The following is a 19,012-nucleotide window of genomic DNA, read 5'->3' on the forward strand; positions in this document are numbered from 1 at the left end:
CATGCTTATAAAGTAGAAAAGAGTCCTCCAATAATCTCAATTAAATGTTAAGCTAACCAGGTGTGCAAAGGAAAAGATATTTCTTCAGCTATAAAATGACCAGCTGCATTATATTTGTGGTGTTCACAAGATGGAAGGAAGACTGTGTGTGGGGTGGTGGTGGATGTGTTTGTGTACTCCCTGTAGAATACTATTAAAGGAAATATTTGGGGCAATCAAAAAGATATGGAGCAAGACAAAACACAGTGATCCTTCACTTACATATTTATAGTAACAAGTATATTTAATATAGAAACCTTAAAAAATGATATAGATTCCTATAATTAAATTTGTGCAACATATTAACAACAAAGGCAGATTTTTTAAAAAAAATGGTGTTAGAGAATATATATTACTAATTGTACACTTTGGGGAGGATGAATAGAATATTTCTGTATTTTCCAAATTGTTTGGATATAAAATATGTTTTTCCAGATGGAGATCTATTTAGAACTCCAGAACAGTTAAATATTCTGTGGTTTGTAACACCAACTGCCAGCATCCCAAACTGGATTATGTTGCCTGCATCTACTATTTTATCCTTTTTGCTCTCTCTTCTATATGTAATGCAACTTCTATTTATATAATCGCAGCATACATAAATAGTGTCACACAATGAACCACCTACAATACTGGTCAAGAGATCCAACTTTGATTCCTGAGTAACTGAAGGTCACATGATAGCTGCTTCCACCAGATCTGAGAGATACAATATTTATCTTGTTAATCCCAGTGGGAGTTTTACTGATGGTTGCTATGGATGCAGGGCTTCATACCCTGGATATCATGTTTTATTTATTACATAGCAATGAAAATATAGTTTTGTTTTGCATAATTCTGTATGAAGTTCTGCTTTGGGAAGAATTTATATAGAACGCTGATTATTTAGAAAAATGCAAATCTATGAAAGTGATTCTCTTGTATAGATACCTTTGAAGCATTTTATATCCATGCACGTTGTGCATTGATTTTATTCTCCATCTGCATTGGAGATGGAAAAAATTGTAAAGAGGATAAAATAAGCACGTCCACTTTGAACATGTGCTACAATTTTGAAAGTAACAAATTTTAATATATGTAAAACTTGCTTCTTGTCAAACCATTTCACCTGTGAAGTCAAATTGCAATACTACAAATAATAAAGAATTACTAGACAGAACTGTTATCTTACTATATTTGTATTTCACCATTCAGAGCAATACAGATAATCCTTGTAATTGCAACTGGGCCAGAATTTTGGACATAAGTCATCATGGTCCTAAGTGAAAGCATCACATTATTATACTTGATAATGTATAATAACTTGATAAACCATCATTTTTATGATGGTTGTTAAACAAGCCATTGTCAGAAAACATTTTTAAAAGTTAAAATGTGGTCATGTGACTGCAGGACACTGCAACTGGGTATAAATATAAGACGGTTGCCATGACTGTGGGGATTAGTGCAGCAGCCATAACTGAAGATAGGTCATAAGTGTCTTCTTTTGAGCTCATTGTAATTTTGAATGGTTGTTAAGTATGTGGTCATATGTCAAAGACTACCAAATAGTTAAAATTATCCAGCTAAAATAGGAACTGGACCTTTGAGATGAAGAAAGGCCAAGTCACAATTTGTTTCAGATTTGTGACTTTCCAGTTTGGTGTTGCAGCGAGACAATTGAAGATAGTGGGTGTCAGCCTCTGCTTTGCTGCTGCTTCGGCTGCCATTGAAACGGGGAGGGGGGCATGGTGTTTGGGAAGGGAATCATTATGTGCTGGAGGAAGATTCTAGATGCTGGCCTGACCATCTCATTGCGCATGCGGAGGAAGGGAGTTTCCTGCCAAGGTTAACTGTCCAGCATTCCATCCTGGTGATGTTTTTTGAAGATACCTCCCACCTGACAGTTGGGTGAATTATAATTGGACTATGGACTGGGGTGCCAAGAGGAGGGGATTAAATTATACATGATATTCTTTGCTTTCGTGCCTAATTAACCAGATTCAGCTTTGCTTCGCTACTATTCATTTGTAATTAGTAAAAGTACACTTAATCTCAAGCAAATGGAGTTGAGTGGTTTCTTTCCTGATTATTAAATGAAGTAGCATCTGACAATAAGCTGAATCTCACCTCGCACCCAACCTGGAGCGAACAACTTCCGAGGGGGGTGCCCTCATAGAAGAAAAAGAAAAATGTCTTTACATGAAAGCGACCAGGAAGAAGACATGGGCGCAACAGCAGCACCATCTTTAACAGAAATGGTAGCTGACCTGAGAGTGGAAGAGCCTGCTGTTCGACCCAGATGGACTTGGGGTGTGGGACAGAAAGAGGAACCTGAGGAATTACAAACTGGAGTCACGAGAAGGAGGCCAAGAAAACCCCCAGCTGCTGACTGGAGTGGCTCTGGAAAGGAAGATTTACAAAATGTCCCAAGCCATGAGACTCCTCGAAGAGGCATGGAGTGAACGCTGAATTCGAGAGAGAGATGTGGAAAGGGAACCAGCAGAGGAACTGGAAAAAAGGTACCCGCTGCATAGCTTAAGGGAGACTGGAGGGGCCAAAGGGGGATGTGCGCAAGAAAACCCAGCACCGACTTCCCCCCCTGCGGCTAGAGGCATTCAAAGAGCAGGGGGGGCAGGCGACGCCGGATGGCTAAGGTCCCACCCTTAAGCGTAAAATATGATGGAGAGCCCAGCGGCCTCGGGTTGTTTATTATTCAGGTCTGGAATTATATGGAAATATATGGGCCTGATTTGGTTACTGATGAATCTAAAGTGAGAATAGTGTTAAGGGCTTTGGAGAAGAAAGCAGCTGACTGGATGGTTGGATTACATAATAGTAACTCCCCTCTCTTGAGGAATTTTGATGACTTTATGGCAGCAATGAGGAGAAGGTTTGACAACCCCCTGACCGAGCGTCGAGCCAGATTAAAATTTACGACCCTCAGACAGGGAAAGAAAACTGTGCCTGAATATGTGCAGGAATTCTGGGAGTTGTAAGCCTATAAGAGGGGATGGTTGGAAGAGGCCTTGTTGGATCGATTCGCTGATGGCTTGAATAAAGATGTTTACCAACAATGCATAAACAGGCACATTCCCCGCCGTTTGGAGCCTTGGTATGAGAGTGCTGCAGATATTGAGCTGGACTTAACCAGGCTTCGTTGCATGGATGAGGGAGAAGTTGAGAAATCCCCTCCACCACCACCCCTAAAAAACCCCTCCCAAGGAGTGAAAAGGGGGGTAGGGGAGTTTTTGCAGGCAAGCCCAAGCCCTCCGCTTGTTTCCGCTGTGGGAAGGAGGGGCATCGTGCTGTAAATTGCCGAGTCAAGCTGACGTACTCTGCTCCACCCTCCCAGAGGGAGAAGAAACCTGAGAAGTCTCCAGGCAAGAGAAAGGAGGCCGCCTTTGCTGGAGAAGATGTTTCTTGACACTTCGAGCCAGAGGAGGGGGGAAGCGGAAGTCCCAGCTCATCTTATGACAGTGATTCTCATCACTGGGTAAGTTCGCGTTCTGGCCCTATGCTTATTCCAGTCGAGCTTAGAGTGCCTTCTTCTGGCGCAAAAGAAAAACTCATGGCTCTATTAGATTCTGGGTGTTCCCGTTGCATGATAGGCCCTGAAATGGTTGAGAAGCTAAAAACTTTGAAAATCCCTATTGCTTTTTGCCAAATAGATGGCTCTATTGCGGGAGGTGGTCCTGCTCATTTTTCCACTGAACCCATCGAGATGTGGATGGGTACCCACCAGGAAATAATAACTTTTATTGTGGCGCCTGTGATGGATCGGCCCTTTATTTTAGGGCTCCCCTGGAACCCACATATTAACTGGAACCCGCAAGGCCCAAGGTAGCGGCCCCAGTATTGTTCAGAGAGAAGAAAGATGGCTCCTTCAGATTATGTGTGAATTTCAAAAACTTAAACTGCATCTCTGCTCAGAACTTCTACTCCTTACCACTGATGAAGGACATGCTGGCCCAACTGGGGAAGGGCTGGATTTTCACTAAATTGGACCTAAGGGAGGCGTACTATAGGGTCAGAATTAAAGAAGGGGACGAATGGAAAACTGCTTTCAACTGCCCCCTTGGTTGCTTCCAATTTCGAGTAATGCCATTTGGCCTCCAGGGGGCGCCAGCAGTCTTCATGCAGTTGATTAATGAGGTTTTACATGACCATCTTTACAAAGGCATAATGGTCTATTTAGACGATATCCTTATTTACATGGAAACACGTAAAGAACATGTGAAGCTTGTTCACACGCTTCTGAAGAAACTCCGAGCGGCAGAACTGTATGCCAAATTGTCCAAGTGTGAATTTCATCAGGAGAAAGTTGATTACCTGGCCTATCAGATCTCCCACAAGGGGATAGAGATGGACCCCGCTAAGGTCAGGGCTGTCACCGAGTGGGAGGCCCCACATACACGTAAGCAATTACAGAGATTTTTGGGATTTGCTAACTTCTATTGTCAACTTATTCCCACCTTCGCTAAGATAGCTCTTCCAATAACTAACCTTCTTAAATCGAAAGGAGGGCCTAAGCCTAAACCTAGCAAACCTTTGGACTGGACTATGGACTGTCAAGCTGCTTTCGAAGTTGAAATGCCTCTTTGAGAAGGAACCGCTCCTCAAGCACCCTGACATGGACGTGCCTTTTGTGGTCCAAGCTGACGCTAGTGATGTGGCAGTGGGAGCTATACTACTTCAAGCAAATAGCCAAGGTAAATTACAACCCTGCGCTTACACCTCTCGCAAACTGACCGACACAGAAAGACGTTGGGCTATTTGGGAGAAAGAGGCTTTTGCTGTTCGTTGGGCTTTATCAACCTGGCACCATTTTCTGGAGGGTGCCAAGCACCCTTTTGAGGTGTGGACTGACCATAAAAACTTGGAGGCATTGAGAACCCCCAGAAAACTTTCTCCTAAGCAAATGCGCTGGGCTCATAGATTCAATTTCATCTTGAAATACATTCCGGGAGGGAAAAATTTTTATGGCTGATGCTTTATCCAGATTCCCTCCGTACAACTGTTCTAAGCTCAGTGTTGTTCAGCCTGTCATTCCCACAAAGAGCCTAGCTGCTCCTGTTGTTACTAGAAGTCAAACAACTTCCAAATTGGAAGTCACTGAGGACTTTCTATCTAACCTAAAAAAGGCCCTCACTGAGGATGACTGGTTTCAACAACACATGGATGAATGCACTATAAAAGATGGATTGGCTTGGATTGGAGCAAAGTTATACATCCCTGTGTCCATTAGGACCATTGTACTTCAACGGGCTCATGACTCCCGGATGGCTGGACACTTTGGGTTCGTTAAGACCCTGCACCTCGTTAAGAGACAATTTTGGTGGCCGTCTCTGAAAAAAGACATTGAGGCTTATGTAGCTAGTTGTCCAGTTTGTGCCGCTGCTAAATGCCCTCCGGGTAAGCCCCAGGGGTTGCTCCAGGCGGTGGCCCGCCCAGTAGCCCTGTGGAAGGAGATCTCCATGGATTTCATTGTTGAACTTCCAGAAAGTCAAGGAAACACAGTAATCTGGGTTATTACTGACTTATTCTCCAAGCAAGTTCATTTCATCCCTTGCTCCAAGATACCTTCCACTAAATCTCTCGCTAAGATGTTCATCTCACATATATATATCGCTTACATGGGGTACCCGACCGCATCATTTTGGACAGGGGTGTTCAGTTCACCTCCCTATTCTGGAAATAATTCCTGAAGAGGATTGGCTCTGCCCAAGGCTTCAGCTCCTCACACCACCCTCAGACTAATGGGGCATGCGAGAGGACTAATTCTGTGCTGGAGCAATATTTACGTTGTTTCATCACTACCAACTACCAACAAGATGATTGGGTGGAATTGTTGCCTCATGCTGAGGTAGCTTACAACAATTCCGTGCACAGCAGCACTGGCTTTACCCCTTTTTGTGTGGTGTACGGCCAGGATTTTGTGCCCATTCCTGAGATTCGTCGCGAGCAGCCACAGGTATCTTCGCTGTCCGGGTGGAGTGATTGCCTTCGGGATGTCTGGCCTTTGGCACTCCAGACTCTAGATGCTGCGCACCACGCTCATAAGAAACAGGCTGATAGGAAACGGACTAAACCCCATGAATATAAGGTTGGTGATCAAGTTTATTTATCCACTAAATTTCTTCAAATGACGCAGAAGTCGAAAAAGTTGGGCCCCAAGTATGGTGGCCCGTTTCCAATTGTCAAGATCATCAACCCTGTCTCCGCCTGTCTCCAGTTACCTAGGCATCTCAACCAAGTTTACCCTGTTTTTCATGTTAATCTCCTGAAGCCTCAATTCACTTCTTCCTTGAGAGCACCTCTTCCTCCTCCTCCTGCTCCACTTTTGATAGAGGGAGAGCAGCATTTCGAGATCCGTGAGATTTTGGACTCTCGTAAGCGGCGGAACCGTGTTCAATACCTGGTGGCTTGGAAACATTTTCCCCCATCTCACGCTGAATGGGTTGACGAGTCCCATGTTCGAGCTCCTCGTCTGCTCCGCAAGTTCTACTCTGCCTATCCTGACAAACCCTGATTCTTGGACAGTCTGCTAATTTTTTTGTGTGTTTTTCTCCCTTCCCCTTTCTCTCTTTCATGTCTTGTTGACTGTCTGTTTGTTTCTGTTCTTTTCGTTTCTGCAGGTCTGGATCGCCCTTTTCTGGAGGAGGGCCGGATGTCAGCCTCTGCTTTGCTGCTGCTTCGGCTGCCATTGAAACGGGGAGGGGGGCATGGTATTTGGCAAGGGAATCATTATGTGCTGGAGGAAGATTCTAGGCACTGGCCTGACCATCTCATTACGCATGTGGAGGAAGGGAGTTTCCCACCAAGGTTAACTGTCCAGCATTCCATCCTAGTGATGTTTTTTGAAGATATCTCCCACCTGACAGTTGGGTGAATTATAATTGGACTATGGACTGGGGTGCCAAGGGGAGGGGATTGAATTATACATGATATTCTTTGCTTTCGTGCCTAATTAACTAGATTCAGCTTTGCTACGCTACTTTCCGTTTGTAATTAGTAAAAGTACACTTAATCTCAAGCAAATGGAGTTGAGTGGTTTCTTTCCTGATTATTAAATGAAATAGCATCTGACAGTAGGGCTCTGTAAATCCTAGCTGATCCCTCTTCATTTGGGAGGCCCCAAGGGGCTAAAGTCATCCTGGAGGGGATACAAAGAAAGGAGGGACCCTTTGCTGATTGTGAGAGAGCAGTGGCTCTCCTGCTCAATCCAAGACACCCTCCCAACCAACGAAGAAGAGAGACAGCCATTATGGCCAGACTGAACCCGAGGCAACTGAAGAAAGAAGCACTAATGAGCTATTTGTGAACTGAGTATTGGAACTGCATGAGATGACTTTCAACTTCTATTTTAGAGACCTATCCATAAATAAAAGAATTACTGAAAAAAACATTCTCCAAAGCGTAGAGAAAGTAGTGAGTTACTATGCAGAGATAGATTACAGACACAAAAAAGAAATGAAACTATAAGGGGAGACTATTAAGTTTAAACTATAAGAAAGACCAGATTAGAATTTACAGTATTGTGAAAAGTGATTTAAACTTGCAGATAATATTTTTTGATTGCTGGAAGAAATGTTATAAAGAAAAATGATCTTTTTGACTATTTTACAATCAGCTGATATATCTTTCACTTGGTTTCAATATTGGAAGCTAGAGCTAGGATGACTCCTACTGATAAAAAAAGACATTACACTACTACATAGTTGGAAGAGACCTTGAAGCCAGGTTTGATAAAAAGAAGGGAAACAAAGTGAAGAAAGGCAAACAACCCCTGGAACAATGGATTATTTTAAATAGAACTTAGTACAAGTGGAAAGAGAAAGAGCAGGGGGACTGGGGGACAAGAGAAAGATGGTAGCTATGATATTTGTTTTCTGGCAGTTTGGGAGTAAATGGTGAGCCTTTTGAAGACTTTCAAAGTAGTGTGGATGGTCTTTTTTTGGAATTGTTTTGAACTGCTCTTGAGTCTATGCGGGTGGACTAATGAAACATGGGGGGATTTGATGGGCCGCTCTGGATTATAAATACTGTTTGATAGAACATCCTAAGAAGAAGAAAAATTAAACAAGATCTACAAATTTGGACAATTTAGAGGAAGTAAATTGACTCTGAGGAATATAAATGTAGTTGATTCTGAAAAACAGCTGCGTCTTTTGTTTTTCCTCCTATCTTACTATGTCTTTGATATTTTGTTAATGAACTATTTGAATAATTTAAATCAAGTCAGTGAGGGTGAACAAGACCCACAGATCAACATAGGGCACATGTTTAGCATGCAGAAGCATCCTGGTTCAATACCTCACATTTCCAAATAGGGGGATCAAAATCTTGAAATTGTTTCCTGTACAGACAATCCTTGATTTAGAATAGTTTGTTTAGTGACCGTTCAAAGTTAAAATGGCACTTACTCCGGCCAGATCTTCTCAGCTGTTTTTTTTTCAGCTCTAGGCGAGTTACTTCCCCCCTCAGAACAAGCCTTTGTAATTAACTCATTTAAGATTAATCCGGGCAGTGACCATACCTGTGAATTTTTCTTTTTTTTCTATTTAAAATACCAGCTTCAATTTTATAAAAGACTCCTTTTGTTTAACTTTAAAAAAAATAAAAAAATGGCGATTTCATAACTTCCGCATTTGCTATACGATATATCTTCAACTTCCTGGACAGATTTAAGGGACTACAAACTAATTAGCCTTGTTTTCTCGAAGATTTCTTTTTATTAATTGCCAGGGGTTTGTTGAAACTACCTTATCTCAAATTAACGTGAGTAGAGACTCTGTTTGCTTCCCTTTTTATCATGGCACCGAAATCGAAACCCAGACGCTCTTCCACATCTCAGGCATTCGTTACAAAGCGGCTGTCCTTGCCTTCTACGCCCTCTACTGGAGACTTGCTAACGAAAGAATTTCTTTTTGAAATCCTTAAAGAGTTCAGAGAGGAAATGCAAAAATTTATTTCAGACTTTTACGATAAACTTGATGCCAAGATTGCTCAAACAAAGGAGGATATGATCGAGGTTATGAATGTTATGACAGATTATATTGCTGGAATGGAGGATAAATTGGAACTTTTGGAAGAAGCTAATTCCAACCTGACATCTAAAATTGAAATATTACAACAGGAAGTCCAAATTGCGCAAAAACAACTTGTCATGATAAATTATAAGAAGACTGAGTCTGCAATAAGAGTTAGGGGATTGGGTGAAAATGAGCAGGAGAATTTGAAACAGACCTTTTTTGAGGCTTTTAGTCGTTCGGTGGGAAGTCCGGGACTTAACTTTGATTGGCAGATCCAAAAAATCTATCGCCATAATTCGTACGTAGCAAAACAGCGACAACTTCCGAGGGACATAATTATATATTTTGCCACAAGAGAATCCAGAAACGCGATAATACAGGAGTTCTACAATAATAGGCTGCGAATTGATGGACAGGATTTGATTGTTTTCAAAGAAATACCACCTCAAATATTAAGAGCCAGAAGAGACTATGCTTTCTTAACTAAGGAACTCAGAAACTCTCAGATACAGTACAGATGGGAAGTTCCATTTGGTATTACAGTTACATTTGATAACCAAAAACATTGCCTCAACTCTGTTTGGGAAGCCCGAGATTTCTATTACAAGATTCTGAAGGCGGGACTTCCTGAATTACCCGGACATGGAGAAAGACAAGGAGAAGGAGAAGAGAAACAGCGGAACACGTGGCTACAAGGCGAGAGGCATTGCTTTCCCCCTCCGGAAGGGCAGAAGAGTAGAGAACAAGGACTTAGTTACGCTTCTAAAACATTTGCTTAATTTTTAATTTGAATAATACTTTGTGATTTCTGTCTTGGGTAAAACGGCATAGCTGCATACAGACGAAGAGACATTGAGACTGAAAGAGACTGAAAGAAGTGGCGATGATTTTGGAATATATATTGTATGGGATTTAAACAGGACTCGATGGTAACTTTGAATTTTTACCTTAATTGTTCATGATTTATTCTTTAGGGTGAGGAGTGCGGAGATTATGATCTTCTTGGATTATGGTTCGGGATGAATGGAGTTGGGAAGTGTGGGGTAGATGGGAGGGTAGTGAAGGTTTAATTAGAGTTTATTTTGAGCCAGAAAGTAAGCTGATTTTTGTATAAATTGCTATTTGATTATAATGTTTGGAAAGATATACCCATAGAGTCTGCAGGAAGGTGAAGCAAATATAAGAGGAGTACGGATGAAAATAAAATATATATATGGACACGGGTAAAGGCAGGATGGGAGGAGTTGGAAAAGGGAACCGAGAGAAGTATCTGAATGCTTAAATGGTTTAATAGAGAAGGAGGTAAAAGAGATAAATTAAAGGTTTGGATATTTAGATAAAGAGATAAGGCCCTTAGCTGGAATTCCATCTGATTAACTTACTTGGTTTCAATATAGTTTGAAATCCTGCAAGTAATAAAATAACTGAAATTAGGAATGAGGTACATTGTTTAAGATTTAAAAATGATGGGAAGCTGAGTTTAAGGTAGAGAGTTTGTTGATTTTTCCCGTCTTTCCCTTTTTTTGTGTGTGTGTGTTTCCCCCCCTTTTTTTTCTTTTATCTTTTATCTTTTAATTTTAAAGCCATTTGATTTTAATATACTCCAGACTGTGCTTGATAAAGAGTTATGCCGGGTATGGGACCTGGGAAGTCGAAAGGGGGTTAGGGAGGGGGGTTTATGGGGGGGGAGGGGGGAGGGTGGAAATACAGCCTCAATTTTCAGAACAATAAGAATGCACTTGTATACTGTTGCTCTCTTTTCTTTTTTTTTCTTTTTTTCTTTTATTTTCTCTTTTTTTTCATTTTTCTTAATTTTAGAGTAAAATATAAACTGAATAGATTAATGAATTGTAGAGATACACCAAAGTGAGGAGTAGAGGGAAAGAAGAGGGAGAAGTAAAGAGGGAGTGAGAGGGGAATGTAAGGGGAATGTAAGGAGGGTGAGATGGAGGGAAGGGGAGAAAGGAATGTCTGAGGGGGAAGGGAAGTAGAAGGGGGGAATGTTGGAGGGGAGAAATGAAAGTTGGAGGGGGAGAAGAAAGGGTGTATGGGGGATTGAAGTGCTATGTTGGTTTTCTATGGTGGAAGATGAGTTATGTTCATTGATTTTCTTTCTTTTTTTTTTTAAATGCACAGTATATAAGTGATTGTATAAAATGAAAATGAAAATGAAATAAAACAGTTTTAACACAAAGTTAAAATGGCACTGAAAAAAAGTGACTTATGACTGTTTTTCACATTTGCAACCATTGCAGCATCCCCATGGTCACATGATCAAAATTTGGCCGCTTGGCGTCTGACTCATATTTATGACAGTTGCAGTCTCCCAGGGTCATTTTTGCAAGCTTTTGCAACCATCTGTCAAATAAAGACAGTGGGGAAGCCAGATTCATTTAACAAACATGTTACTAACTGCAATGATTCATTTAACAACAGTTGCAAAAAAGGTCATAAAATGGGGCAAAATTCACTTAACAAATGTCTCACTAAGCAACAGAAATTTTGGGTTCAGTTGCAATCAAGGATTAAATGTATTCCTAAAACTGATACCCAGAGGAGTGGAACAAATGAATGGCAAAGCATAACAAACAATGTAGATTAAATGTGAATGTTTTGTGCTTATCAAATTCTTCAATAATAAAATATAAAAATATTCAGAGGGGCCCTTGTAGATACTAAGAACAATTATTCTGTGTACAATTATTCTGTATATCTCTGTATGCATTGGCAGCCTTGTTCCCAAGCACATTTGTCATTCCTCAGTGCAAGACTCCATGATTTTATTTCTTGCTTCCTTCTCTTGCAGGTGTCTTATGTAAAAGCTATTGACATCTGGATGGCTGTATGTCTGCTTTTTGTCTTTGCTGCATTGCTTGAATATGCGGCAGTGAACTTTGTGTCAAGGCAGCACAAAGAATTTTTGAGGCTTCGAAGAAGGCAAAGGAGGCAACACAAGGTACAATATCCTATGTTCAGCATAATTATAACTGCTCATATATTCAATGAAAGGAATTGAGAATTTAAAAGAAATCCATTTACTGCCAGTGGTCTTTGTAATTGGCATACCAATGAGGACAAGCACACCCACATTTAGTCAATATTCAGACTGAATGGTCTTTGTACTCAAACTTATGACATTTAAACAACTTTAAACTAGTTTTGAACATTACTTTCCTATTCAATGTAAATGACTTTTCAGCACTTGTCCTCTCCTGATACTTTTGACCATTATTCTAATAATTATGAAAAAGTTTAAATTCTGCTTTATTTGCCATGGAATCAGTCACAGTATTATACACCGTATCTGCTAAGTTTTTTTTAATGTAAAGGAATGGAAGGGCTCCTAAAAATAATCTATTTATTCGGAGCTGGTTTTGTCTTGGATTTCCTTTGATATTTACCAGGCCATTTAACTGTACTATTTTGGGTTTTTTTATTACTTAATTTGACTTTTCATAGTCAGCCCCAACTGATTTCCTTCTGAATTGCTTCCCGCAGTTCATTCTGATGCCATTCACTAACTATGCCATTCTTTTTGTTATTTTACCTTGTTCCATATGTCATTGCATCATTTCCATTTTTATTTTATTGTTTTGCTATTTGCTGATCAACAAATTTGAGAACAGACACAGGCTGGGACCATTGGAAATGGCTTGAGGGTAAAAGCATCATCAACTTATGGAACAATGGAAATTAGAGCATCAATCCAAATTTCTGGGTAAATTGAGAGCTGGACAAGGAGACAAGATGCTAATATATGCATGATATTATAAACTGGCAATCACCATTATTCATAAGATCATATATACCCCAGTTCTTCTATTAGACAAAATGCTCTTCTAAGCTTCATGAACTTTCCGTGTACTTCTTTTGTCCTGGATTTCTTCTAGATTTCCATCAACCTAGTTCAATGGCACCTTCAGTATCTCATTTTATTTGGACCAATATGGTTTTTGGTAGTTCAGTTTTACAGTGCACAGTTATTGAAAACATTATGCAGTAATTAGATGGTAACAGATGACATTAAATCAGGTTCAATTCCTGGTGACTACATTGTCTACATTCAGATTGAATGAATCATTCTTTTTGCAGTCTATAGTGTAACTGCCTCCAAATCCTTATTTCCTAAGTATCCAATATGTATATATGCATGTGAGAATTCACCTATCTTTATTATAATGGTTTGTTACATAGTCAGCCAGATGTTTAGATTAGTTTTGACATTTTTGTCAATTTATCAAGTTCTTACCAGGACCTGGAATAGACAAATGTTGTTAATGGTATCATCACAGGATGTAAGCAGTTCCAAGTAAAGCTACCTTTTGTAATTGACTGGTGGTGATTTTATCAATGTTGATGGTGTTCAAGTGGTGATTCAGTTGTTTTGGGATTGTACCAAAGGTGCCTATTACTATTGTTATCAGCAGTTTTATATACTCACTGGAATAGGGTGTGATTTTCACTACAAGAATAATACATTGGAAAATATTTATTCCACAGATAACATGAACCTAATTCTCATTTTCAGTGTATAGATAATTCTATATTTTCACCCTTTGGTTAATAATTGTTCAGAGTTTCAACAGTGCTGAACAAAATGACCTATCTTACACTGTGTCACAGTGTCCCCATAATCATGTGATCATAATTTAGGTGCTTGGCAATTGGCATGTATTTACAATATTTGCAGCATGCTGGAATCACGTAATCACTATTTGTGACTTTCCAACCAGCTTACAACAATCAGCCAATGGGGAAGCTGGATTCACTTACCAACAGTGGGAACAATGTTCATAAAATTGGACACAGTTGCATAATGGCTCTGTCAGGTCTTGGGCTTGCTTGCAAAACCTCCTCTACCCCCTTTTTCACTCCTTGGGAGGGGTTTTTTAGGGGTGGTGGTGGAGGGGATTTCTCAACTTCTCCCTCATCCATGCAATGAAGCCTGGTTAAGTCCAGCTCAATATCTGCAGCACTCTCATACCAAGGCTCCAAACGGCGGGGAATGCGCCTGTTTATGCATTGTTGGTAAACATCTTTATTCAAGCCATCAACAAATCGATCCAACAAGGCCTCTTCCGACCATCCCCTCATATAGGCTTACAACTCCTGGAATTCCTGCACATATTCAGGCACAGTTTTCTTTCCCTGTCTGAGGGTCGTAAATTTTAATCTGGCTTGACGCTCGGTCAGGGGGTCATCAAACCTTCTCCTCATTGCTGCCATAAAGTCATCAAAATTCCTCAAGAGAGGGCAGTTACTATTATGTAATCCAACCATCCAGTCAGCTGCTTTCTTCTCCAAAGCCCTTAACACTATTCTCACTTTAGATTCATCAGTAACCAAATCAGGCCCATATATTTCCATATAATTCCAGACCTGAATAATAAACAACCCGAGGCCGCTGGGTTCTCGATCATATTTTACGCTTAAGGATGGGACCTTAGCCATCCGGTATCGCCTGCCCCCCCCCCCGCTCTATGAATGTCTCTAGCCGCAGGGGGGGAGGTCGGTGCATGGTTTTCTTGCGCACATCCGCCTTCGGCCCCTCCAGCCTCCCTTAAGCTCTGCAGCGGGTACCTTTTTTTCAGTTCCTCTGCTGGTTCCCTTTCCACAGCTCTCTCTCGAATCCGGTGTTCACTCCATGCCTCCTCGAGGAGTCTCATGGCTTGGGACATTTTGTAGTCTTCCTCTCCAGAGCCACTCCAGTCAGCAGCTGGAGTTTTTCTTGGTCTCCTTCTCGTGACCCCAGTTTGTAATTCCTCAGGTTCCTCTTTCTGTCCCACACCCCAAGTCCATCTGGGTCGAACAGCAGGTTCTTCTACTCTCAGCTAGCATTTCTTTTAAAGATGGTGCTGCCATTGCACCCATGTCTTCTTCCTAGTCGCTTTCATGTAAAGACATTTTTCTTTTCCTTCTATGAGGGCACCCCCCTCGGAAGTTGTTCGCTCTGGGTTGGGTGCTAGGTGAGATTCAGCTTATTATCAGGTGCTACTTCATCTAATAATCAGGAAAGAAACCACTCAACTCCATTTGTTTGAAATTAAGTGTACTTTTACTAATTACAAATGAATAATAGCGAAGCAAAGCTGAATCTGGTTAATTAGGCATGAAAGCAAATAATATCATGTATAGTTCAATCCCCTCCCCTTGGCACCCCAGTCCATAGTCCAATTATAATTCACCCAACTGTCAGGTGGGAGATATCTTCAAAAAACATCACTAGGATGGAATGCTGGACAGTTAACCTTGGCGGGAAACTCCCTTCCTCCACATGCGCAATGAGATGGTCAGGCCAGCGTCTAGAATCTTTCTCCAGCACATAATGATTCCCTTGCCAAATACCATGCCCCCCTCCCCGTTTCAATGGCAGCCGAAGCAGCAGCAAAGAAGAGGCTGACAGGCTCACTTAACTTTACTGCTTAGCAACAAAAGTTCCAGTCCCAATTTTGGTCATAAATCAAGGATGATCAAGTTTGGCCTTCACAAAGTGTGGAGGTTCCTTTGAATTGCTAGAATTCATTTTTGTCATCTTATTTGGTCCAAGAAGTTACTGAATCAGATTAAAAAATGCACATTCCTTAATAGTCCACTAAATACTTCTACGAGTATCTCTAAGAGAACTTAAAGATAATATTAATTTTTAGTCAAATGTTTTTGGTGGCCACTCCCTCTGAACATGAAAATTTCATGAAATGACAGTCTTTAATGTTTTATCTTCTGTGACTGAGTTCATCATCTTTTAGAGTTATCTATACTCATAATCATTGTTACATCATTATGTCATATTTCCTTGTTGGATATACTCATATCTGGATGGAGTCTACGTATTATGCACTCAACTTACTGTGATTTATAATTTTAAAAGGATTCTTTAAAAGTTATTGGCCTTTTGTATTGTAAGGAAAGTGTTAGGCTTGTGATCAAGACATAAAAAACAGTGCGTAATGCAAACATCCTTTTGTTGTTTCCCCTGAATAATTTAACAAGCACTTGTCACATGTGACAAGTCAAGCAAGATACCATCTATTTCCCAAAAGACAAAAAGTCATCACAACACTGAACCAACATTTCATACAGTATTAGACCTGACAGTGTTTATTCTGATGTTAGCACTTGTGTTACCTAAACCTCAAGACTGATGACATCAGAACAACAGGAGTAGAAAGGGAAAAAATTAATTGATGTTATATTAATAAAACAGTGTTTTGAATACATCCATATGAATGAGGAATGGGTGTTCCAGCCAATGTTCTGGAAGGACAAGTGCCAGTTCTTCTCTGACTTACACTGATAACTTGTGACTTGCTGGTCTATTAGTAGACCAACATAAAACAAAACATTACTTTCCTGGACATCAAATCATACAAATGGGTTCCTGAGCACATCATGATCTGCCCTAAAGAGAAAATCAGTGGAACATAACATTTACAATAATGGGAAAGAATGAGCATGTGACATCTAAGAACAAGAGAAAGTACAAATGGGATTGTATGAAAGTAAAATCTATAGCTAAATGGTGTTCTGATTTCCTCTCTCTTTAACATGTTTACATAACAGAAGAAAGAGAAATTAGTTCTACTGTATATAAATACTCCAGAAATATATTGCCTATTTTTTCACTCCAAGGCAAGCCTAAGGACCCTTTGCAGGATTTAGTCCTGCAAATTTTTAATCCTACCAATTAAAATACTCTCATATATATTCACGTATAAATTTCCAGAGTATCAGGTGTAATGGTTACAGTGCTGGACTAGGTTTTAATCCTTCCTTAGACATGGAATCCACTTTAGTGACCTTGGCCCAGTCATATTCTTTGATACATTAGGCTTTGCAACAAACTGGGTGAAAAACAAAATTCTCATTGCACAATGCACCATAAGATTTGTGCACTGGGTGAACGCAGTACAAAATCAAAATGAGTAGGAGGCCAGGCAAAACAAGCACTAAGGAGACAAAATATTCACATGAAACTTATGGAAGAAGCAGTTTCCCATTTGCAGTATTAAGTATCTGGGGGTGCAGATAAGGCTCCACATGTCATCCTTAGTGAAGCATGCAAATCAGTGTCTGCATTTTCCGTGTCGGATGAGGAGAGAACATCTTTCTTCTTCTATCCTGGCCACTTTTTACAGAGGCATGATTGAGAGCATTTTAACAAACTGCATCATAGTTTGGTTTGGTGGCAGCAGTGCCTCAGAGAGAAAGTCCATTCAGAGAGTGGTAAGGACAGCCGAGAAGATTATAAGAAGGTCACTTCCTGCCATTCAGAATACTGTTTATAAGTGCTATGTGCTTAGAGCTCAAGCATTGTTAGAGACCCCACGCACCCACTTTACAGTCTGTTTCGATTGCTCCCCTCTGGGAGGAGGTTTTGAAGTATTTCTAGCAGGACTTCCAGATTCTGTAACAGCTTTGTTCTCTCTGCCATCCATCTGGTAAACTCGCAAGATTTGTTTCTCTCGCCATATACATATATACATCTGAATTAGACTGCGTTGTTTTTCTGTGTCATATAATATATGTGGGTACATGCATAATTTTGTATTTATTTATTTGTCATGTTTATATAGTGTATATTAGAGGTGGGGACCCTTTGAGAGCTGTATGCAATATTCATTTTAATGTGAAGAAAGTTAGCACCCATCCCCCTCCTAGAAGAATTAAATATTTTAGGAAATATGAAAAAGGCAGAATATTATATTTCCCTGGATGAGAAATGGAGAAACATGTTTTAAAGACAAAGCAGCTCCCTGCAGCTCACTATTCCCCCGCCCCGCCCCATGCTTCAGGTCCAGGGTGATAGGATTAAGACATGGCCCTCAGGACATGATAGGATTAGCCCTCACTCAAGATCTAAACCAGGACAAAGTCATTAAGCCATAATGCCCCTTAATTACATCATCACCCAGCAAAATTCAACCAGGCCTGGGATTCAAGACAACCCCCAAAGTTACCCCTGCATGGCCTCATGGGAGTCTGACAACCAATCAGATTACATTTCTTACACAAGAACAGGAAGCAAGTTCAAAGCCCAACAGAAGTTATAAATCTCTCTCCTCTTTCACCCATGTGCTCTTTTTGCTCAGGACCTCAAACCATGTGGTCCTGTCCATCATTAAACCATCTTTCCAAGCAGTCTCGATGTTTCCAGTGCCTGTCTTCCCACTTGGAATTGAACCCAGATGGACATTTCTTCCAACAAATGTATGCTGTTTAGTGTACATTGTAAGTGACAATAAAGTTATTCTAAGTTCCTTCCCCCCGTATGTACAGGGCGGGGCATAACCTTTTCCTAGGGGGTCACAGCAACACTTGTAATAACAACACAAATAATTCATACACCATTCGAAAGCCCATCAAAAACTGAGTTTATTGACACGATTTAATAGTCAGTATGACCACCATTAGCCCTTCGAACAGCATTCAAACGAGGTGGATAAGAACACAACAAATCTTCAAACAGTCATTATTTTGCAATTCTAGGGCGGGGCATAACCTTTTCCTAGGGGGTCACAGCAAGATCGACAGCAGTTTACAACTTCCGCGACACCTCATTTTAAAGCCCATAAAAAACTGAATTGAATGAGGAAGAAGGCGGGGCTTAGCAGTGAGAAGATGGAGTTTTAGGCTACTCCTGAAATTCCTCTATACCAAAGGATTTTTGGACGGGTTCTTTGAACCCCAGCTGTCCCGAAGACGACAGTGAAGGTGGGGAGGGACCCAGAACCCCAGAGATAATCGCAAATCTCTGGGGGAGGGTATTAACTCCCCGTGCCAATTCCTTTTTGGATTAGCTTCGTGCTAACTGAAACTGCAGGTCGCCCCTAAGAATGGAAGAAGTGATATCATCTGGTAAGCTGATTTTATTATCCAAGAGAGATTGTTCGTGTTAAAAATTAAGCTAATTGAAAACCAAACCACAAGAAGATCAGCGGCGAATTAGCTTTTCTAATGGA

General features: G+C 40.6%; 1 protein-coding gene across 2 annotated transcripts in view; it reads left to right on the top strand.

Moving 5' to 3' along the window:
* GLRA2 (glycine receptor alpha 2) overlaps window positions 1-19,012 on the top strand; it is a 154,880-nt gene that overhangs the window by 117,676 nt on the left and 18,192 nt on the right. For both annotated transcript variants that reach the window (XM_014070879.2, XM_087726230.1), the window contains exon 8: window positions 11,860-12,009. In XM_014070879.2, the coding sequence (XP_013926354.2) occupies window positions 11,860-12,009 (150 nt within the window). The remainder of the gene's footprint in view (window positions 1-11,859; window positions 12,010-19,012) is intronic.

The sequence above is a fragment of the Thamnophis sirtalis genome, unplaced genomic scaffold (genome assembly GCF_051295495.1).
Source record: "Thamnophis sirtalis isolate CommonGarterSnake01/CBP01778 unplaced genomic scaffold, rThaSir2_p1.2 scaffold_12, whole genome shotgun sequence".
NCBI classification, from domain to species: domain Eukaryota; kingdom Metazoa; phylum Chordata; class Lepidosauria; order Squamata; family Natricidae; genus Thamnophis; species Thamnophis sirtalis.